This window comes from Brachyhypopomus gauderio, chromosome 13 (genome assembly GCF_052324685.1).
Source record: "Brachyhypopomus gauderio isolate BG-103 chromosome 13, BGAUD_0.2, whole genome shotgun sequence".
NCBI lineage: Eukaryota > Metazoa > Chordata > Actinopteri > Gymnotiformes > Hypopomidae > Brachyhypopomus > Brachyhypopomus gauderio.
The window spans coordinates 14,467,268-14,491,638 of NC_135223.1; the positions used below are offsets into that span (position 1 = coordinate 14,467,268).

Consider the following 24,371-nt stretch of genomic DNA (forward strand, 5'->3'; position numbering starts at 1 on the left):
AGTGAATGGAGGGCTGGCAGGGGGCATTTCCCACGTTCCATGAGAACGGGAGAGCTGGCAGAGTGGCGCCGGTGCTGGGGGCGTGGCCTGATGCAGCGGGCCCAGCAGGACCAGGAAGAGCTTTATCGAGCAGATGGGAGAACCCTGCAGAGGCAGAAGCCTCCGTAAGCCTGGAGCTGAGCAGCCTCCACACACACATACCACCACACTAGCATCAATTTATTAGCCATCAACCACCTTCCCGTACGGACAGGACGGCATCCGTGTTATAATGTGGAAGAAACCGTGATGGTGTGGATGTGTTTTCTGGCAAATATCCTAGTAGAAGAAGAGGCACAATTGGGTATACGCATTTATTAACGCTGCTGCAAAGGCTCTTAGCAAAAAAAAAAAGTTCTGACAAATGCTAGCCTGTACTCCAACCTGTGCTGCAAATTGTGTGAATTATTTACACTAACTAGTCTTATAACAATGGATGTTCTGAACTCAGACAACCAGGTGAAGTTCCACCTATGAAGGGCTGAGCAATCTGATCCTTTTCTATACTGCAGGGCATCTCCAGCAATTTCTACCAATTATCACACCAGCTAATTTGTCTCTGCGACAGCCAAACAAATGGTACAACTCCAACACAAGGCCATTACCAAAGCTGGCTAATATAATTACATACATCTTGCTAAACCAACAACAAAAATGTGATTAAGTTTCTTGGCTGCACAATTAGTCACTTGGACCAAGGCTGAAGTGTCCCCGTAGTGCAGAACAAAGCAACTTATGATGGTGGCCCAGCTATAAAACCCTCTGATGGAAAGTATTAGAAATGTTCCACAGATGTTTACCCGCCGGAAAACAAAAAACATGTTCCTCAAGCAGGTATTCATTTACATGGTCTACCATTGATTCAGAAGATTTGTGATGAGCATATAATTGGAGGATCTTCCCTTATTACAGGGAACAAGACACTTTTAAAGACATTCCACCTGAAGTGATGTTTTTAACATATGCTGCACTGGTGAAGCTGCCTGAAGGAAGTGATCTTTGTCTCTTCCTCATTAGTGTTTCCTCTTTTTTTCTTTGGTCCGCAGGTCCTTGCCTCAGTCGAGGAAACCCGATACCCTCCAGCCTTAATTGGACACAGCATGCACGGTTTTAATGGCCATTCTAATTAGCGGTTCTAATTGCCATTATTGTCTTTGATTTGTTTGTGGAGTCCCTGGTTCCCACGCGCTGGTCATTGCAGGGCTGTAGCGCCGGGTCGTGCTCTCACCGCAGCACAGCTGTGCCTACACGGCCTGTCGCACAGTTCCTGCAGCTTGTGGGCAGGCAGCGAAACATACCTGGAGAGAGCTTCTGATACTGCCGACGCCGTCACACAAAAACCCGCCACTCAACGAGGGCCCAACACAGCCGCGCTGCCATGTTTGAAGATGACACTAATGGAGACAGATTGACAGCGCCTTGCCAGTCTACCAGTACTTTCTGCTCCTCCTCAGGGCTTTCAGAGGCCTGGATTATCACGCAGCAACATTGTGAACACTTCTGCCCTTCTTCACTCGATTTCCTTCCGAGTACATTATCTCACAGTAAATCAGCAACATGTAGTAATAAATACAATGTTTGATGGGAAGACAAAGGGAGGAAGCAACCTAAGATAGAGGAGAGACCCAATGTAGCAAGGAACCAAAGACAGGAGCCATGTTGTGGATCTGAGCCCAGCCCAGTACCCGGCCTGAGTTCTTCCTGCCTCCTGCACAAGAGAGAGAGATAAGTGGGCTTTGACCAGAGTCTTCCAGACAGCAGTAGAATGAACAGCCGATCCCCCTTTTATAGGAGACGAGAGGGCGTAGGAGAATTGAAGTAGGGGGAATTACTCAGACATGTGTGCCTGAGGCAGCTTAAAGCTGTGGTCACGCACCTCAGCACAACAAAGTGGCTGCTGAATTTTCTAAAATGCTGAAAGAAACGTTTGAGGTCACATTGCTCTGAAAGTGAAAACCATCAAACAATGAACTATGAAAAAAGATGTAAAATTTTAAATGCTGTAACTGAATGTCAAAACACCATTAACAAATCCTTAACTGTGGCTTTCAGTGAATCTGTCTGAAAGTTCGAAACAGAACATGATGGCAAGATGGCAGCATCTTATTTTGGGTCTGATGCTTCAATACCCACTTGCTCCTGTACTCCTGAGATCATGGCCTCCCCTGCTGTCAGTGACACCCCCTTTCAGTGCCTTAGTCAGTAGTGGAAACTGTGAAACTCTCCAACATCAGTGGTGGGTTCAGTCAGCAGGGCAGTGCCAACACAAGTGCTCATTAGTCTTAGGCTTGTGATTGGCTGTATTGTATCGGTCATATTTCTTTTTGGCCACAATAATAATAATAACAACAACAACAACAACAACAACAATAATATTATCTAGGTCGGAAGAAGAAATAGTGACAGAAATTAGAGTGGCACAAACTTTCAGTGCGGTTTCAATAAACCAACATGGCAAATCTTTATTTAAAATGTGATGCTTTCTATATTGAATTTAGCCTGAGGAACTAAATCACTATTCTCACTAAGAGAATCAAGTTGCAAATGCTGATTTGACTTGGATGGGCTACACAAGCCAGATGGCTCAAGCAACAAGAAGAGTAAGTTACTTAGAAACCTAGGCTATGCTATCTAGGCTACGCCACTGCATATGTGCTAGACAGACACAACGACTGCAAAGAAGCCCAAAGATTAAACATACCAATCAGAGGATGGGACAGATCACACAGATGCAGTTCCTTTCTTTTCCTTAAACATGCAAAGAAACTCCCTAGTGAAATTTCAGAAGAAGAAAGATGCCATGTCTGAAGCAGGGAGTTTATAAGTTATTAATTTTACTTACTTTAACATCATTAAAATAAAGATTTGCAATGCATTGTTTTGCGAGTTTAATAAACATTTTTTAATTCAAACAATGGAAGGACTTTATATTTTACTGCGTTTTATGCCAAATTATCTTTATGGTATTGAGAATTGTGATACATGGTATCGGTATTGAAGTCAAAATTCTGGTATCATGACAGCTCTACAAGGAAACAGACTCTCCCACTCTAGCGAGTGTTGCAATGTAAAACAAACTGCATATTGGCTCACCTCTGCACTTCCGCTCCAGGTAATTGTGTTGTGGAGGAGATGAAGCAAAGCTGACAGCACTACTTTAGCAATAAACCTCACACAAACTCCATCCCTCAATGCTCCTCCTCCAATAACTCATGCACAGGCACAATGGAAGAAAGACCACAAAATCAAACAAGGATGTCTATTTTGAACAGCTTCATATGCTATGTGTGAAGCTGACAATAACAGGCGTGCATAGTAAACTCGTATCATAGTGAAAAATTGTATTACTCCACTTAGTAATACTTATGTAGTAAAAAAGAGCACGCACTGAAGTTAATGAACGGTAACATCAGCAAAGGAATTCCCCATAGAGCCTAATTACCATCAACCTGCACAAGATGCAAAAAACGGTGTCAGCTATTTTTAATGTGCTCGGTCTGTATGGGTTTTTTTCCCCCTCAGTCAAACTAGGCTACATTTTTAGCCAGCGACAAACCCTGACATCAGACTACACCGTGGTTGTTCCGAACCTAGTTTTCCATCTCTGTACATGCTGCCGCATATATTTACATTATTGTTTCTTTGTATTCTTTTGTTAGCTTGTCCTGCCCTGTCCCACTAAGATTTGTCTTTTTATTCCACTCTATACAAAATGTGTTGCGGGTCTGACAGACTTACATGAACAGAGACAGAGACATGAAGGAGAGAGATAAACACCTACCCTGACAAACAAACGATCTCCATGCGGCATTATCAATCACCATTTAGCAAGACTATTTTTCCCCAACCGCCTGACATCTTAACTCGAGTTTTCATCGCCTGTTAATTGGGCCCCTGAATGTGGAATCAATTGGATCAATTGACCTCTTTCACAGCTCACTGCACTGACCCACCGCTGCTCTTGACCTTCCCACTCAAACTGAGGACATCTGCAAACAGGACGTGTCTGTGACCTTTCCCCAGCCCGCACCGTCAAACACACACACTTTAGATCCACCTCCCCCTCCAAGCACTTTTCCCCCCACAGTGCTCAGCACAACGTCTCAATCATGTATCATGAACAAAACATCGATCACTGCAGTGCCACCACAATTTATTCTTTGCATAGAGGAGGAAGGGAGAAATAGGGGAGGAAGAGGAGAGGGAGGAAGGAATAGGGAGATGGAGGGTGGGAAAAAGATGGAGGGGGAGGGGAGATATTTGTCAAGAAAAAGCAGAAATGAAGGTGGTTGGTGTGGGGAGACCTTCATTGAAATTCACAGACAGCACTGATAACATCGATGTTGTGAACATGACTAATGTTAAAGTTACTCTACAACAGGTAAGAGGCTATGGGGAATATATCTGTATACTACAGACAAATGCCTCTAGAAAAATCCATTCATGATTGCATAACAACAAAGAAGTGTGCCAAGCATTTGTCAGCTCACACAGCTAAATGAAGGCAGGGTGTCAGTCAACATAAAACACAACGTCTACTCCCAATATGAGAGGCCATTTTACTAAGTCACACACTGGCTAGAATACAATACTATTATTGAAAGTTAAATTAGAAGATTTGAGGGGAGAATGTACACAATAAAATCACATTACTGTGGCAAAATAACAGAATATTGCCAATTATTTTACTTTAAACTCTAGCTAGCTATATAAATTCAGAAAATAACCCTGGTCACCTATAAAATGTAAACAACTCTACAGTATGACATACCATCATGTTCCTAACACTTAGACATGTTGTGTCACATATGATGCACTCACAGCACTCAGGAGGGGGACTGGGCTGCACCACAGTAACAGTAACAGTTCTTAACGTTGTGATATATCTACACCACATCACTGCACTAAACTAACAGAAAGGTCATCGCCATGTCTTTCATTTCAAAACGTGGCACTCCACTATTACTATAAACTAATTATTTACTTCATTTCCACAGTGCCTTCGTGTGTTATCTAACTACAGTATGACCATTAATAATAAGAGAATAATGTCGTCTAGCAGTAACTACACTTACTGGGAACAAACCAAATGTTAGTCATTATATTCAATATGTGTAGAAGGTCTTAGCTAGCCGGCTATCTCACAGTCCACCTGTCTGTACAGTGCGTAGAGAAACACACACACATCATTGATCACTGTACACACAGGTAATGGTCACAGCGTGTTGAAGTGACCCCTGTATTCCTGATGAATAAAGGAGGAAAAAACACTGAACACTAGATCTGAAACTTACACACTCACCTCTTCCAGTGCTGAACGTTATGTTTTTGAGAGGACTACACAGTTGCCGGAATAATACTAAAGAAAATATTTTATTTCAATCTAAATTATGCAAATTCGTGTTCGTTACAATTAATTTCTACTTGTATATATAATCAATTGTAAAATTGCCATAGGTTCATAACACAAGAAGCAATATATTGTAATAAAATCGGCACATTTTTGTCAGGCACGCTTTTAGGACACACGCAGGGTCCTGATTCGAGCATTTGTGAGAAGATGGCGGCGACCAGCAAAGCGCAGGTGTTGACACTGTATCGGATGCTTTTAAAGGAGAGCAAGAATTTCCCTTCTTATAATTACAGGTAATCAGACCAGTATCCTTCTGAATACGATCGATATTATTGCGTTTTTACCCTCTATGCGTTAAATGTGCGTAAGTGCTGACAGTAGAAGCTGGTGATTGCTGATAGCTGGTGATAGAATGTGTAAAAACCTCATCAACAGTGTTACGTCCGATCAGCACTAATAAATGTTTCTGTTTAGATGTGACTGCCCATTTACTTAATAACATACAATCAACAGTGGTTTAATGACAAACCACAGGTAAAGATAAAAACCTGACCCATGCAAAGAAAAAAAAAGCTTATTATCTTAAAATAATATTTAATCGGAGCACGTTGTAAAGTCAAATTTTTATAATCTAATATTTTCAGATAATGTAGAAGGGATAAATAGGTACCAGTGACTTCAGATGTCAAGATAGATTAAAGAGTTTAGAGATTCATCCACACAAATATGCTTGCAAATTTGAACAAAAAAAGTATAAGTAGATTCAGGAGCATATTTATCTCACCACTTCTGTAGTTTTTAAACGACATGCAGACTCACTGGACAATATATAACAAAGAGATGGAGATATCTGAACCACACATATGCTGAAGATGGCAAGCCATACCAATAATTGATGCAACCCCTTCAGCAAAAACAAAATTGTACAATTAATAAAATATTTTATTTACTTAATGCACAGTTGGATGTCAAATTAAGAGTACCCTCTGCAGTCTTCTCATGATATGCAATTATGTTAGTATGTTGCATATAAAAGAAGTTGTTTCAAATGAGCTTAAAATTCTAATTTGGGCCCCAAGAATACATATTTATTAACTAAACAGTGAATTCATTGAAAGATACAAATCAATTTAAATATAAGCCTAACTTAGCATTTAAAGGATCACTGTGTTTTCAGCCCTAAGTTTTCATGAATCTCCTTATTTTTAACATTATCTGTCAAAATCTAATTTATTACTGTACTCCACAACATTCAGACTACTCTTCTTGGAAGACTGCACTCTATGCTCTCAAAGATAATTCATTGAACAGTACAATCTGTTAAATTATTCAGAGCCCAAAAAAGCATTCTGCTCCACTAGGTGGAAATGGCTAGGATTTTGCGAAGCCATTGCGGATTGTAATATACCTTCAAATGGGCTGTTTAGCTTTGTGGTTAGAGCCCCAAGCAAGATCTGAGAGAGTATGTGATCTGAATTGTTTAGCTTTTAGAAGAAGGCTATGTGCTTCAAACAAGTAAAAGAAAGCCGTGCTAGCATAAAAAGCCATGTGATGGGGACATAGGTGGAGTATAAGTGTAATGCAGTGAGAGAATAAATAAAAAGCAACCAGAGGAAAAGGCAGGTATAGAGTGAGCACATGGGGTTGGGGGACATGAGAACCAGACAGAAGTGGGGAGGGGTGGTTGTTTCTGCTTAAAGAAATGATTTGTCTGTAACCAGAGCACTGAGAAGGCAACAGAAGAGACTGTGTATTATGAGATGGGGGGCTTTATTGATGGTGACTATGCTGCAGAATCTTAGGAGCATCAGAAGTAGGACAGCTCTTACGCAAAAGCACCTCCCCATTAAACCCAACTCTCCCCAGTGGTTCTCTACTCCAGCTCGACGTTAGCACACTTTGCCATGACTTGTGTACACTCAGCCTTAGTCAGAAAGCTGGCAGGAATTAAATCTTTAAAAGCCTCGAATAAATAAGTGATCAGGGAGCACTCCACACATCACACACAGTGCTCACCCTCCCCAGCCCCAACCTCCCAGTCCTCCTCTGAAAATCGCCTATTCGAAGGCAAGACCGTTTTTGTTTGATTGCTTCAGAAGCATGTGGTGCCAAAAGCAGTCCATCTCCCTGGCTGCTTCCCTTTGCATTCACAGCTAGTGTAGCAGCCATAATTCACAATATAACCTTCACATCTGACTGGCTGTGATTCAGAATTAGAGGTAATGTATTGCAAACCACAGCTGCAAAATGATTACTTTGATATCTGATACCAATTTATTAACGGTTACATTTAGACAAGGTTGGGCCACAGGGATACCCAGTATTAAGGGCACTGTGACTTAGGGGCAAGATGTACTTCCCCATTTGAGACATGTCACTACTTAATTTGTTACCCTCCATTAGTCAGCTTACCAGTTATTTTCATTTAGCATGATCTTAATTGCCCTTAATTACTCTTAATCAACTTAAGTCCTTTTTTGTGTGCAATTTGCCTCCAGGTTTCTTGTCTCTTCGTGGTAGGTGGTCTAGTCCAAGCCTTAATGTCTTTGGCCTTTGCTTCACTCTGGGCATGTGATACAGTCTTTGTCCTCCTGTTTAACAGAGAACAGCACTGATCTCTAAGCCAGCCGTGCACCCAGTGACCTCAGGCTGTGCAGCCAGACAGGCTCCTACTCTGCACACTCTCCTCTCCACATTCTCCTCCCCTCTCCTCTCCTCCCTCTCCTCTCCACAGTCTCCTCTCCTCTACTCCCCTCTCTCTCCTCTCCTCTACTCCCCTCCCTCTCCTCTCCACAGTCTCCTCCTCTTTACTCCCATCCCTCTCCTCCCCTCTCCTCTACTCCCTTCCCTCTCCTCTACTCCCCTCCCTTTCCTCTCCACAGTCTCCTCCCCTCTGCTCCCCTCCCCCTCCTCTCCACAGTCTCCTCCCCTCTACTCCCCTCCCTCTCCTCTCCTCAGCCTCCTCTCCTCTCCTCCCCTCTCTTCTCCACAGTCCACTCTCTTACACTCCTTCTCTACACTATGCCCCTAAGTCGACATCTATTGCTGCATGTTTGACCACACTCAGCCTTTTTTCCAGATGAAACCCAGTTTGGAGGAGTGACGCACCATTAATAAAACATGCAGCAGGTGTTTCGAACTGAAGGTGGTGTTAAATATTAAGGAGCTTTAATTGCTATCACTTTATTGAGCTATGAAAGACATTGTTACTGTGAGGTCCTAGTGGCCCTCGCAATTATTCATGTTCTTCAGTGCCGCTGCCCTGTGAGCGAAGCAAATGAATCGAGTGTGTAATCGCCCGAGGGTGACGCTACGCTAACTGTTGGCCACAGCAGAGTAACAGTTTGAAATGAGCCAATATCATAAGGCCTCAATTGTTGTTTTGCCAGTTAATCCCATATGTGTACTTGGTCCCATCTTTTTCCCCTCAGCTGTCCACTGTGCGCCAAAATACCAAATTTGCCTGAACCGCTCACTGCTAGGCGTAATTCATCTAATCTGGTGACGTGAAGAAAAGAAAAAAAATCCCTTCCTGTGTCCTTTGAAAGCTTACGTATCTGCTTACTCACATGTCACATCTCCTAAAGCCAGACTGTTTAGCAGCCTGACTAACTGGAACGTTGCTCTGAGGAAGGACAATACTCAAAACTAGATGCGATGAATCAGAAATTCCTACGCTGGTGACAGCAACCAAATGTGTGATTTTTCTCATGAGCACCAGCACTGTTTATCACATCGTCTGTGCCACTGAAGGATAAGGGACTTGCACATGCCAGTTAGTAACTTTATTATTTCATAGTATGTGAAACTAGGAGTCCCTCTATGATTTATATCTTGTATCATTATACTTGTATTGTTTCAGTAATTTGTGTATCCCATCTACCATGAGAGCATGAGAGTTTTTTTCTCTCTTGAACACTACTGTGCTTACATATCTCACTGAAATGTTTTCAGTGATGCCTCTATCTTGAAAGGCTTCATACAAGTTGATATGGTGGATTTAGCCTATACTTTCATAGTCCGCTCATCCTGTCGTTGGTTGTGATTCAGACATGTCACACATTAAAGGTGACACTGGATGTACCTATAACCTTACAAATGGATGTGACGTCTGCTTTCGGAGCAGCTGGTTTATTTTAGCCTGCGTAGTCTGAGCATCCTGAGCATGACTCACTCTTCAGCACTGCTCTTTTTTCCCTCCTCAAATCACAGTTTTGCATCTGTCATCTGTCGATATTTTTTTTGGATTTGCATGCCGTCTGTGTGTCTGTGTCTGCAGGTAGGTGTGAGCGTGCCTGTGCACAGGCGTGCAGGCGTGTGTGAGTGTGCCTGTGCACAGGCGTGCAGGCGTGTGTGTGTGCGCCTGTGTTTGTGGGCTCACGTCCTGCCTCTCCTCCCAGTCTGTCTAAGCATCTCCCTCACCGTCTCCGTCCTGCCTCATCTCTCCACCTCCTCCATTTCCCCTTTCCCTCCGTTCACTGTGGGGACAGGAGGCCTCTGGGTAGGCTGGACTCACATCCTCACCACCTGTGGCTGGATGGATGCATTTCTGCAGTTGCCAGGCAGCCGCTTTGATGTTAGCAATCAAGGCTTATGCTCATCTCGTACTGTGTGCAGCCAGATGAAAAGGATAGTTAGGGAGAGAGAGAGAGAGAGAGAGAGACTTTTCTGTCCACCTTCTATCCTCCTAACCACACCCCTACTGTGTGCTTGTGTGACGCGTGGGTCCCGACGATGTGCATGTCCAGGACGCTGCTCACGGCAGGTGGCTAGAGGACCCAGCTGATGCGTTCCCCGTTGTCGACGGCCACAGGTCCATCTGACGGCACGCCCACAGCTAAGGCTACTCCTCCCCTAGCCTGGGGGAGAGCACACCCTACTGTCTGTGTAGCCGTTTCAGCCGCAAGCTGGGGAGAACGGGTTATGTCATCAGCACTGGAAAATGAGATGCCCAGCTGCGTCATTCTCACAAACTGTTATTCTGCAGTTTCTTGAACTTCTAACTCTTGAAAGAATACTTCAAGCAAAAAGAAGAAAGCACTCAGCAGTATTGACTAAAAGCTAGCAGGGGCGTAACAGTATTATGCAAATGAGTAGTGTTCACTGGTCCGTGCAAGCTTCCCTAAACTGTTAGTCATGTTAACGGGTTTGAGACAAGTCTCCGTCTGTCTCTGTCATGGGCTTGAGTGCTGATGACCGTCCTGTGTGTCTCCTCCCGCTCCCCAGGACTTATGCCCTGCGCAGAGTGCGAGACGCATTCAGGGAGAACCGGAGTGTGGAGGAGCCGCAAGCCGTGGAACAGCTGCTGCAAAAAGCATGTGACAACTTGGAGATCATCCGGAGACAGGTACCAGTCATAGCTGCAAAACACCAAAGCACTGACAATGATGATAAAACGTAGTATTCCCCCATTGCCCCCACCCTCTCTGTCTCCCTCCACCCCACCACCACCACCACCACCACCACTGAATCCCTCCTTCCTCTGAAGGGGCCTAGCATGTCTCACTGGAAGAATATTGATGAGCATCTGGTGAGCTCCCACCTGTCCACTGATACCCTGCTGTCCCATGCTTTGTTCCCATAATTCTGTTCAGTACTGGGGCCTCATCCCCAGGGATGGTGGCTTTCTGTCAGCCTTTTTGTCCTCTTTAACCAGCCCAATCAGGGGAACATGTTGGCTAAGGGCTTTTCCATTTCCACCCACATTTTGATCTAGGTGCCCTTGATGAAGCTGTAAAATTTCAGTTTGTTGCAGAATACAGTGGCAGGTAACTGGGTAGAGATAATGGTTCAATCTAATGTTAGAAGACCTTTAATCTATAAATGATGACAAAGCATTTTTATATGTGAGCTACGCACGCCTCTGGAAATGCTTAATTTGCCAAATATTTAAGGTCTTGAAAGGTGATGAAATTAGCCTTGGGTTATTGAAAGTTCCTCCTCTTTGATTGGCGCACTCAGCAAATTTTGTAATTATGCCGACAGCAGCTTATTCTGAATCAGAAGCCACCCTAGGTTATAGCCAAATTCTGGTGCAACACGTAGCGTAGCATATACCACTTAAAGCACACTACATAAAGCAAAAACATGAATGTCCACAAATTGGCTATCTTGTGATATTCTCACATGTAGTGCTTTTTGAGCTACAAACATACAAACACTGCATAGAGTGCTTTTTATTGATGTAACGTACACACTTAAGCATTTTCAGCAGATGAAGCTGCTAACTAGCTAGTCGTTAGCTTCTAAGCTGAGCCAAAGCTAGCAATTTAGTAGTCCGTTGTCATGGTTACAGTTCTAAACGCGTGAGCCGCTTTCATTCTTTACTCGTACATTTCATCTCAATCTGAGCCTTGAATTTGAATACACAGTCACAGATCTGAACGTGGAGCACTAGTTACATAATACAAGAATCTTTTGGTTTGTATAGACCATTTCAAATATGCCTTATTTATCCTTATTTACAAATAAAATAACCGTGGGTTTCACTCGATGGGTACAAAAATGACCCATCAAAAATGTACCCCTACTGACCAGCGTGGTAGTGGCCAACATTTTTATTTATTTTTTTATACACATACTAGTATAAATGTGATCTGATGCCTAGAAATATCCATGCAGCCAATATCAGTCAAAAAGATAAAAGCAAAGGAGAAAATACACACACACACACACAAACACAAGTGGAATAAAACAAAAATGTTTAAGGTGAAGTTTGCTTGCTCAGTCCTGATTGTTACACTTTCCAGTTCAGCCCCTTGTATAGGATGATGGCTTTGATCTCTTACTTCAGAATCAAAGAGCAGCTTCACTATATCTAGAGGAACAAAGCCAGGATTTTGTACCTCAGCCTTTATCCTACTATCCTTACAGGGAAGAGTAGTTTTAGTTTTAGAGTATAACCCTTTTTGCAGATTGGGCTCAGACAAATGCAAAAACTGAGTCCCTGATTTGCAACCATGTGTCCACATGACTCAGAGGGGCGGATGTCTGTGTCTCTCCCCAACCTGTGTACATATGCGAAGGCACAAGTTAAAGTGACTAAGCATGCTATCACCCTCAGTGACTGAAATGCCGAATGTTTTTCATGTATTGCTGTCGTCTGTCGTGGAACTGGGCCGCTTGCGTGCATGCGTACGTGTGTGTGTGTGTGTGTGTGTGTGTGTGGGGGGGGGGGGGGGGGGGGGGGGGGGGGGGTGCTCTCACTCCCATTGTAAACGGTGCTGCTGTCTTCCAACAGATATTTGTTGACTCAGACACTCTGTGCCCCGTACCATACATTGCCAGGGGAAGCAAGACCTCTCACCCAGGCGTGTGCTCACGCACATGCACACGCGTACAAACAGACGTGACGTACTGCTGTGTCCTGACACCACCAGCACATATGCCGCTCTCCACCCACGCTGCCCTTCAGAGGCTCAGGGCAGGATTTGGCATAGATGTAACTTCACCTCTCCCTAGCGTGTGCGTACGTGCGTGCATACCAAGAGTGATGGATTCGCTTCTTCTCCTTCTCCAAATTCTTGCATCTTGACTTTGATGCACGGTTGCTCATTCAATACTTCTGCAGTACACACACTATCAGACATGCACAGAAGGATACAAGACCGAACGAAAGACCCCTGGGTCACTATTAAGACAGCGCTCAATGCTGTCCCCGTGTCCAGCGACATCCTGTGTCCTCTCGTGTGCTTGGCTTGGCTTGTGGTCCGGAATATTTTATGATTTATGATATTCCCCCCTCCTTTGCCCTGATTTGACTGATATATACCCACATACCCTTTCTACCGGGGGAGGCCTAAGGATATTAAAGTAAATGTGAGCTATGCAATATTGATGTGCCCCCTATCTCAAAATGCACTTAAGTTAGTGTAACAAGTATAAAAATCAGTGGCTCTGGGTAGCACCCCATGGCAGAGCACAGACATCTCTGCTGGAAACTGCCTCACCGCCGCTGTTGCCCCAAATAGAGCTTTAATGAGACTCCTAATGGATTTCACATCAGTTTCCTGGCACTCATGCATTTTCCATCTCACCTCGCTTACATTTTTCTTTTCTTTTTCCATGTTTACGAGCACTAATTAATCATTAACTTGATTACAGTATGCATAAAACATCCTCCTCAGATTGACAGACAGACAGGGAGAGAGAGAGAGATGAGCAGATGACTGTTAGTGTGGGATAGGAATATCATGTTTATGTTGTTCTAGGTCAGCTCTGGAGAACGTGTTACCTTCTTCTGTGCTCGACAATTCCCCATGGTCTAAATAGGAAGCTGTATTTCCATTGAGGTTTAGCTTTTGAGCACCTGTGACCATAACTCGGCCCCAGAAAGCCTGTGTTGTGCCTGAGTGGGTCAGCACTTTTGGTGCTAAGCCAGGCTTAACTGGTTCAGATCTTCCCCCCTCCTTCTTTCTGATTCATATTTATGCCCTTCGCTCTCACTGGAGTAGCAGTGGTATATTTTCGTAAAGCCAAAATGAGTTTAACTTAATGCGGCAGTGCCTGTAAATCTGGCCGTGGAGAGAACGCTGGCAGCTTGCTTAACAGGGCAAAGCCCCACAACACACGGTGGAGTGGGGGGGTGGGGGTGTTATTTTAGAAAAATTATTAAAGCTGGCCCGCTATTACCCTTCAAAAAAAAAAGAATGTTTGTTTTTTTTAACAGTATTTTCCATCAACCCTTAATACCACATCAAATATACTGATGAGTGCTCCTTTTTCTTCTTTGTTTGCTTTTTCAGAACTTTTATTCTGTAACTGGGCTTTTGTATGAGTGGGTGTTCTAAATGGTGGCATCACAGAAGTGTAGAAATAGAAAACAAAGGTGCACTGACAACAATGGAGACTTTGTTTTTCCAGAGCCTAGAGGAAAGTGTAGGCTAGCTGTTCATTTGGAGACAAGCTGTGTGAAGCTATGAGAGAAACAGTTCACAATGCAGGATGACTGTTCTCATTAGAAATCAAATTTTCTTCAAATTGGCAAAAGACATTGCATTAGAAACACTAAATGTTCAAAACAAAGTACTTAAACGTATGACCCAGTGAAGTGACTGTTTTCTAGTATTCCCTTTCTTTTTGATTCGTCTGATCTTTTCACCATCGGTTTTTACCAGAATGTACTGAAAGGTTTGGGTACTTAAGACTGAATTCTGCTATGAACTTTGTTCATGTGTGTTGTCTCCTGTGAGAATCTAAAGATAAATCTAAAGCCTTTAGTTGAATCTTTAGCTGAATCTTAAAATGTGGCAACAGGATTTCTGTTCTGGAAAACACTAAATTAAGTTTTGAATCAGAGTACATTGTTGAATAGCTCATGGTCACAAGTCCTTTAAAAATACTGTTTGAAATAATGTATTGATTTACTAATCTGATTTACCTCTCCAGTTCCCTGCTTTGTGTTATCTACGAGCAAGCAATCAATCCCCCTTAACAACAGCTAAAGGTACTTAATGTCAAATCCTCCCAGTGTGTCCTCTATAACTGATAGGAAATCTGCATGAGCTCAATGACTTTTGGACAAGAGCTTTCTTTTGCAACCAATAAGCCATTACCATGCATGTGTGACAAAGTTATCATTTTATTATGGATAAATATGTTCAGTCCAGCTCTGATTGCTAGCATAGCAGGAGGTGCCTTCTGAGTAAAATAGATTATTTTGTTTCTCACTGCAGCAGCAAAGGGAACTCCCTCCTAAAAAGGAAAAGTTTGAGTCTGTCCTGCAAACTGGATCAATTAATGTATTCATTAGAGGAAAAATCTACGTATTTTAGATGTGTGACTTGAAAACTCAAACTCAACCAGAGCCAAACTGCTCAATGATATGGGGGAAAAATACTGTATTGTGATTATTTGCATTTGCAATATGCCTTGTGGTATATTAAAACCCGCTGGTAAACCTCCTGATGTGGAAGAGTTAAAGACTGGCCTGTATTATTCTGACCAAAGCTGTTTACATTTGTTGGATCATTTAAATGTCATGAGTAATCAAAACACCCACAGAACACTAATATGGAACATCTGAGATTACTTAGGATGCTTACCGCATGCACACACAAAACATTGTGTAATTTGTTATAAAGGCCGTTTGCATATTGCTTTTAAAATTACATGCCTATTATGCTTTCACCCTGTTTTGTTTGCTTGTATGTCACAGATTGGTTTTCATTTCTACAGCCGTGGTAGCTGTGTAGGTTTACATGTCTATAAAACGAACCCTGGCCCCATGTTTTTTCACGATTTTAGTCATGCAGCTTGACTCGTGTGCGTGTGTGTATGTATATATGTTTATGAGCATATATATATATATATATATATATATATATATATATATATATATATATATATATATATATATATATGCTCATAAACAGTCTCTTCTGAAGACAACGGGTGCATGACGAGTCTGTTGGGCTTAAGATTTACCACCTCCTCCTCAAAATAGCATCCTTAATCCTGTAACAAATGTGTTCACAAACTGCAGAACAGCTCTGGGAACTGTGCTATTTCAAGCTTAATTGCATCTTCCCAATCAAAGCAGAATAGGTGCATTAGCATAACAATAGGAGGTAAAGTGGGCTAGAGATTACTGAGGGAAGAAGGAATATGAGAAAAAATTACACATATTCTTCTGATCTGGCCAAGAAGATGATGTATGACAAAGAGTGTCGGAATTTCATGCTGGTCACATGATGACCTGCTTGCTGTCTGATCTGGAGCCGGTTCAGCGGGTCGGTACAGGATATCTTGACGTTTGCGGAGAATGGACTGGGTTATTGGTTTCCAGACTGGAGGAGTGAAGAAGCAGCCAAGAATGGCGGCTTTCTGAAGCTCACCAATCAGACGTGGGAGAAAAGCCAGAGCTGGATGAAGATCACACTTCATCTACTGACAAGCTCTATTTCAGCCAGGCTTTGGGAAGAAACATATAAAAATAGTCAGATAGACAAGTCCAAAATAATATAATTAAATTCCTATTAAACAGGGATACAGGAGGCTGCTCTGTGGTAGCCATCGAGTACAGGCCGAATCCATTATGGAGGTCACCTGACGATAAGTGCATGTCTCTAGAGAGCTATAATAACTAGAGGACAACACAGGACGGTACTCCACATGTGAGGGGGTATTATGTGGCTACTCTGGTTTGATGGCCAGACATGACTTGCAAGTCATTGCCACAATACACGGAGAACCATGGGGGGGTCATTTGATTAATCTGCAATTACAGGTCTTAACTTGCCTATCCCAGGTCAAGCATGAGTGTCGAACTGCAACATACAGATTTGTTAACAGAAAGAGGTGGTGGGGTCAGTTTTCTACTGCTTCTATGATCAGTCTGTCAGTAATTTATCAAATTATGCTTTTGGAGAAATTACACTGGACCCCAATGAGTGAAACGTTTGAGGGGTGAGGATTCAGACGCGTGCCTGACAGAGCTCTTTCTTCCTCGTTGTTCTTTCACAACAGTCACATTTGTTGCACATTAGCAGGGATCTGTCATTTCTGTGGAGGTGATTGCTATGTTAGTAAGTCACTTGGTGTGAAATGGAGTCCTGGCTCTTTCGGCTGTTGCCCCACGTTACTGCTGAGCCCCTGAATGGGGAATGACCACTAATGTGTGGCTGAAAGCACAATGTTTTGTAGATTTTTCGTAACCGCCAGGAAAGCCAGACAGAGTAGTGAGAGAAACCTGAGTCAGTGCAGTTCTGCTGAAGGAAACCCCTCTCTCCTTCAACGTCTCCTCCCGGGACTATAGCTTTAATGCTGACACGCATTGTTTTGGATTTTTTTTTTGTTTGTTCCTGTTTTGTTTTTTATATACATATCACCTTTTCTCCTCATGTTGTTTGTGCTAGTTGACAGGTTGCCAGAAGTGCAGGTCTGCATTCAGGTGTGCTTACTGCTGAATCATGCTGAAGTGCCCTGTTCATGGTGCTGAATAAAAAAAATCCCTCCTGACCTATGTGGATGCAGAATGCCATAGAATGTATTTATATTCTTATTCTGTCGTGTGTGTCTGTCTGTGTGTGTGTGTGTGTGTGTGTGTGTGTGTGTGTGTGTGTGTGTGTGTGTGTTGTGTGAGAGAGAGAGAGAGAGAGAGAGAGAGAGAGAGAGAGAGAGAGAGAATATGAAGAATAAGAGAGAGTAAATATATGGGATTTTTGAACATTCTTCCAGAAGCACATTTGTGAGGTCACATACTGATGTTGGATGAGAAGGCCTGGCTCTCAGTCTCCGCTCTAATTCATCCCAAAGGTGTTCTATCGGGTTGAGGTCAGGACTCGGGCCAGTCAAGTTCATCCACACCAGACTCTGCCATCCATGTCTTTGTGGAACTTGCTTTTGTGCACTGGTGCACAGTCATGTTGGAAGAGGAAGGGGCCAGATCCAAACTGTTCCCACAAAGTTGGGAGCATGGAATTGTCCAAAATGTCTTGGTATGTTGAAGCATTCAGAGTTCCTTTCACTGGAACTAAAGGTCCAGGCCCAGCTCCTGGAAAAACAAGCCCATACCATAATCTCCCCTCCACCAACCTTTACACTTTACCTTTACAAGTACCGTTCTCCTGGCAACTACAAACCCAGACTCGTCCATCAGATTGCCAGATGGAGAAGTGTGGTTCATCACTCCAGAGAACTAGAGTCCAGTGGTGGTGTGCTTTACACCACTGCATCCGACGCTTTGCATTGCACTTGGTGATGTATGGCTTGGGTGCAGCTGCTCAACCATGGAAACCCACTCCATGAAGTTCTCTGTGCACTGTTCTTGAGCTAATCTGAAGGCCACATGAAGTTTGGATGTCTGTAGTGATTGATTCTGCAGAAAGTTGGCAATCTCTTTGCACTATGCACTGTGCACGCTGGAATTCACTGAGAGCGACCCATTCTTTCACAAATGTTTGTAAAACATGTCTGCATGCCTAGGTGCTTAATTTTATACAACTGTGGCCATGGAATTGATTGAAACACCCGATTCTGATGATTTGGATGGGTGAGCGAATACTTTTGGCCATGTAGTGTATTACCCAGGCTTTTCAACTTGATAGCCTAAAAATGTACAAACAAATACCAACAACGCAAACCTCATTTTGAAGTCTGAGGTTACAGCAGCCATCTGGAACTATTTTGGATTCAAACCAAATGATTGTGAAGAATCAGAGAATGTCGATGAGGCCATCTGCTGACACTGTTTTTAAAAAGTGACTGCAAAATATGGAAATGTAGAATCTGTGGGTCATTTGAAACATGATTTTATGCCAGCGCCGTCACATTGCTCACACCGTTTTTGACCTCGCCGCAGTCAGCCAGTGGCTTCACCAACTGGAGAGACACGTTAAAGATGTTGGCCAAAACCAGCTCAGTAATGACATCACAAGGTGAAGAACGTTAACACACTCAGTAGCAGAACACTTGGCTCAAGCTCTTGGCTCTGTGCTACTTTCCAAAAGGCCAGTGTGTAAAGCAAATCTTACAATATTAAACAGTACTGAGGTCCATGAGAGGCAAAAAACTTCTAGAATGTACACCGTTTCCACCATCTTTAAAAGTAATTTTAAGGATTATTATTGTTGTTGTTTATTTATGATGCAGTATGCAAATTCTCCTACTGGCTCAGCCCTTGGTCCTTGGCCATGAACCAGCTATCTATGCAGATACTTTTGCTTCATTCCTGTTTCACCAGTGGCTGTGAGCTCTAGTTGACATGAACATGTTACTGTTGGGATTAGGGATTAGTTAAAGGTTAAACAGGTTAGTTAAAGTTAAAAACACCCATTGACTCTACCCTATTCTCATTCTCTCTCTCTCTCTCTCTCTCTCTCTCTCTCTCTCTCCTCTCTCTCTCTCTCTCTCTCTCTCTCTCTCTCTCTCTCTCTCTCTCTCTCTCTCTCTCTCATATGCTGCTACAGTAAGTTAAGGGTGAGCTCCTGAATGGATAGGGCCATCAAAAGCCTAAATTTGCATATTCATTACCTTTTTTTCTTTCTTTAGCCCCGCCCCCCTGCTGCCCCGGTCTACCTCATCCACATGCTGTGCTGTGCCTCCCTTCAGGCTTTCCTTGCTCAGCACTTTCCAAGCTCGTCTCCAGCACAGTGATCTCTGTTTGTCTCTTTTTTGCTCTCTACCTTCCTCTTTCCCTCACTCTCGCATTCCCTCCTTCATGCGCCCTCCTCCTCCATCTCATTCCCTCCCTCTCTCTCTCTCCCCCATCCTCCTCTCCCTCGAGCTCTCCTGTCTGCTTTCTCCCTCCATTCTCTCGCATTCTCTCACTTCCTCACTCATTTTCTGCGTCTTGTCTTTCGAGCATTCCCCTTAACACCATTTAGCTATTCTGAGAGTTGTCACACCTGTCCATTCTGTGTTTGTAGATTTTAATCAAGAGGGGGAGAAAAACTTCACAGGTGTCGATGCCTAATAAAGATGAAGCTCACGTGGCTGAACCGTAAACATATTAGGTTTCTTCTTTTTAGTTCTTTGTGAACTTTTACTTTTATTTTCTTTTCTCTGTCTTGCAGAATTTCATCAGGTCTTTCTTTCTTTGTCTCTCGGTCTTCCTTTTTATCAAAATGTTACTTTTTACCAAATGAGTTTTTTGATTTGGCAAGCTTTGTATATAAAATTTGGAAACGCGTAAGTCTCAGTAGTAGGGTTACAATGAGGTTATATGGTTACAATGAGATTGCAAGGTTATAATGATGGGTAACGGTTGAACTGGGCCTGCTCCTGGAGGCTCTGGTGTGACTGACATGTATTCTTGTAATGTGACGCTGAAACAACCATAGCCATGACCTTGCTGTAGTTATTATCTGCTGTAGGTCCTCCTTTGTGCAGTCTTTCTTGTATGGTCTTCTGTGGAGCTAAAACAGAAATAGATGGCTGTTGATTGGATGTGAGACCGCATGGCTGTTGATTGGATGAGAGACCGCATGGCTGTTGATTGGATGAGAGACCGCGTGGCTGTTGATTGGATGTGAGACCGCGTGGCTATTGATTGGATGTGAGACCGCGTGGCTATTGATTGGATGAGAGACCGCGTGGCTGTTGATTGGATGAGAGACTGCGTGGCTGTTGATTGGATGTGAGACCGCGTGGCTGTTGATTGGATGTGAGACCGCGTGGCTGTTGATTGATGTGAGGACCGCGTGGCTGTTGATTGGATGTGAGACCGCGTGGCTGTTGATTGGATGTGAGAACCGCGTGGCTGTTGATTGGATGAGAGACCGTGTGGCTGTTGATTGGATGTGAGACCGCGTGGCTGCTGTGTGTAGGCTGCACAAAGGAGTTCTGGCTGCATGCATTTGCATACCCCTGAAAATGGTATTATGCCTGTGTTAAATATTGGCAGGGTGAATGTTGTCTGCTGTGGTTGCAAATAACCTCTGTGGGTGTAAATAGCTCTCTTCTTCATTTCCCTTGGCTCAGGTGTGTGTGAGACACGGAGACAGAAGCGTGTGTGTGTGTGTGTGTGTGTGTGTGGGGGGGGGGGGGGGGGGGGGGGGGGTTTGGTCTGAGAGCTTGACGCTCTTTAAACGTATTAAGGAAACCAACAGCAGTGCAACCCAAACTGAAGGCCCAGCTGGGAAGCATGCTGTGTAGGTTGGCTGGAGTCACCTGGGTGAGAACTGCAGTAGCAGGTGCCTCCCCCTGTTGGGCAGGTGATGGACCACCACACAGTGGTGAGAACTGCAGTAGCAGGTGCCTCCCCCTGTTGGGTGGGTGATGGACCACCACACAGTGGTGAGAACTGCAGTAGCAGGTGCCTCCCCCCCTGTTGGGTGGGTGATGGACCACCATATAGTCAGGAGATGTGTTTGCTGAAGCAGTCAGAGATCTCTCTACTGCACTGCCATGGAGCTGGGGTGGAGATCCCAAAACCTTTGTACCGCTAACCACTTCTTATCCTCACCGTCTAGACCAGGAGTGGCCAACCCACGGCTCGCGAGCCGCATGCGGCTCTTTGCCTGGTTTCATGCGGCTCCCCAGCCGGTCCGCGGGCTCACCTGCACACTGCTACATATTCGTGGTGCGCGGTTAGTTTACAAGCCTAGCGAGCCGCTAATACTTTTAAAACCGGCGTAGTGGAAAACACGCATTTGACTGTCTTCACAGCTAATAATTTACCCCCCCCCGCTCAACAGATTACACTCGCCCATGTACGATGTGGCTCTTTGACGTAAACACAGTAAGAAAAGTGGCTCTTGGTCTATGACGGGTTGGCCCACCCCTGGTCTAGACCGTCCGTAAATGTGCAAGCGCTTTCTGGAACCCTCCATAACTGATGTAATAGTCAAACACCTACTCTGGCCCATTTGGGATTTGTGAAGCACTTCCTAACTTGAAGCTCGCGTTGCAGTTTTAGGTCAGAAGGATAGAGGATGTTGTTCGGCCTGACTGATGCATTCATTGAAAACATAACAGTACATATACCTGTCTGTTTGGGGGCCACAGCCCCTAGTGATCCGATTACTATGGGAACCACTTCCACATCTTTTCTAGCTCTTCTCTCAGGCTTTTCATGTTCCTTGGTCCTGATGTTGCTGACACTTGGGATTGCTACATACATCACTGTGGTCCTCTTCTACCCTTTGACTATCACTCTGGTTGGTTAGTTGTTACCTCACTCCTCCTCTTTGGGGTGTGTCCCACTATAACCTTTAACCTTCCAGGCCCTACTCAGCATTTGGTGGTGGCATTAGTTGTGATGTACCAAGGCATAAGACAAAAGTGGGTGTGATGTAACGCTACCAGCACTTATGCCTCAGAACAGACTTATACAATCAAACCTTCATTTCTGTGTTTCACTTTTATTATTTTTTAAGTGTTCCTTCATCTCTGACATGAGGGGAAAAATCACAGACTATAATACTGCTAACATTGCCAAAAACAGATTTATGCAATCAAATTCATTCTTTGTAGATAATTTCAGTTGTCTGCTTCAATTTCTGGGTGTGTTTCATTTATTCCCTCCTGTTTTTAATACAGCCCTTCATCTCTGACATTATTGAACAAATGGAGACACTGCTAAAGGACACTAACAGAACTGCACAGGGAGTAGTTGGGGAGCCGGTTCTTTTTCTGTTTATTGTGGTGTTGAGCGAGGCACAGCAAGGCTTCATCTTGCTGTTTGTGTGTCCGTCTGTGTGTGTCCATGTGTGTCTCTCATTTGCTCACAACAGGACGTTTGCCCACTCCTTTATTGGAGTGCAGTCGGTGGCCGTTTGGGGCAGGTGCCATGATGGGTTTGTTTGTTGTTGGGGCATTTCTGTTTTTCCTACATGGGCGTGAGTGTTTTCTCTGACTTTCGGTTTTCTGGCACAAGGCCGAAATGGCTCAACGCACCCTGAGGACTGCAGCACACTCAGGACAGAGCCGGTATTCTGTGTGTTTCTTTGTCTCTCTCACTGAAGTAATGTGCTTCACTGAATGAATCCACGCTGACTGAGGAATTGATCCATTCATCTGCAGAATCACTTTCTCTCTCACTCTTTTGCTCTCTCGCTCTCTGTCTTAAATCAAGATATATGTTTATTAGAGTCAGATTGAATTAGTATCACATTGCCACCTGGGCAACATACATTTCGGAAAATTGAATGTAATGTTAAGTTACAAATGTAAAGTTACTTTAAATCTAACAATTCAGTTTATTATTTGATAAATTTTTAGTTTTTTCCTTGTAGTTTGTGATGAGTGGCCAACCAGTGATGAGTTACCATTTTTGTGAGTAATGTACTTTGCTATACGAATCCATGCTGATAGAAATGGGTCCATTCATCTGAGAAATCACTACTTCTCTCTCTCCATCTCCCTCTCCCTCTCTCTCTCTCTCTCTCTCTCTCTCTCTCTCTCTCTCTCTCTCTCTCTCTCTCTCTCTCTCTCTCTCTCTCTCTCTCTCTCTCTCCTCTTAACCCCCCATACACTCATTGTCATTTGTGTAGGATCTTAGTGCTTCCCTCTCATCCTTCCCAAAGCTTTCTTCTCTTCTTCCCTCTTCCTCCTGTTGTTCTCTCTCCTCTTCCTCCTGTTGTTCTCTCTCCTCTTCCTCCTGTTGTTCTCTCTCCTCTTCCTCCCTCCTCTTCCTCCTGTTGTTCTCTCTCCTCTTCCTCCTGCTGTTCTCTCTTCTCTTCCTCCCTCCTCTTCCTCCTGTTGTTCTCTCTCCTCTTCCTCCTGTTGTTCTCTTTCCTCTTCCTCCTGTTGTTCTCTTTCCTCTTCCTCCTACTGTTCTCTCTCTCTCTCACTCACTGTTGTTCATCATCTGGCCTTCTACCTCTGTCTCCTGTTGGGTCACAATGGAAATAATGCATTTCAATAACCAATGACTAATCTTGATATCTAATAATTACAAATAGCTAGAATAATATAATATTATTAATATTGTTGTTGTTGTTGTCGTTATTATCATTAGTAATGATAACTACTTTAGATTTAATAACTGATGAAAGACATCATCAATAAATGTGCACCTTACATTGCTTCACTGTAAGGCAGATGGGATGAAAGAAAAGTATATTCAATTATAATACAAAAATATAATCAGTTATAATACAAAACTATAATCAACTATGATACAAACGTATAAACCATTATGATTCAAAAGTTTAATCAATCATAGTGCATAAGAAAAGTCATGATGTGAGGTGGTTGTTCTGCCCACATTTACAACTTTAAGAGAAAGCCTCGTCACTGTAAGGTCGTTTAGTAAAGCTCCAGTAATCTTTAAAAACTCTGTCAGGAGCAGTCTAGACATTTGGAGACATCAAAGTTAATGAGTCATTTGTTTAGAGTGATTAATCAGTATTCATTACCCATAGCCAGCTAACTGCATCCAGATTGGCTTTTAAAATGTCCAAGTTCATATGCACCTCTTGCCAAATTTTCCTAAATACGATTTCTCCCGGTTCCATGTTACATTTGCTGTATGCATACAAAAGGGAAAAGCATGTCACAGTTGCATAGATGACTGCTTGTGTTGTACAAAGAAATC

General features: G+C 43.4%; 2 protein-coding genes across 6 annotated transcripts in view; one reads left to right on the forward strand and one right to left on the reverse strand.

Annotated features, from left to right (window-relative positions):
• The window catches only part of fars2 (phenylalanyl-tRNA synthetase 2, mitochondrial), an 87,156-nt gene extending 81,711 nt beyond the window's left edge, over window positions 1-5,445 (reverse strand). Inside the window, exon 1 of one of the 4 annotated variants that reach the window (XM_076971149.1) lies at window positions 5,342-5,445. Coding sequence is in view for 1 of the 4 variants with exons in the window: in XM_076971148.1 (XP_076827263.1) it covers window positions 3,821-3,863 (43 nt within the window). In the remaining 3 variants the exon portion in view is untranslated. Of the gene's footprint in view, window positions 1-3,132; window positions 3,469-3,820; window positions 4,729-5,333 lie in introns of those variants that run through there. The other 3 variants (XM_076971151.1, XM_076971148.1, XM_076971150.1) reach the window with 3 other exon arrangements.
• A 94-nt stretch (window positions 5,446-5,539) lies between these two features.
• Window positions 5,540-24,371, forward strand: part of lyrm4b (LYR motif containing 4) — a 32,762-nt gene continuing 13,930 nt past the window's right edge. For both annotated transcript variants that reach the window (XR_013120650.1, XM_076971154.1), the window contains exons 1-2: window positions 5,540-5,685; window positions 10,619-10,739. Coding sequence is in view for 1 of the 2 variants with exons in the window: in XM_076971154.1 (XP_076827269.1) it covers window positions 5,600-5,685; window positions 10,619-10,739 (207 nt within the window). In the remaining variant the exon portion in view is untranslated. The remainder of the gene's footprint in view (window positions 5,686-10,618; window positions 10,740-24,371) is intronic.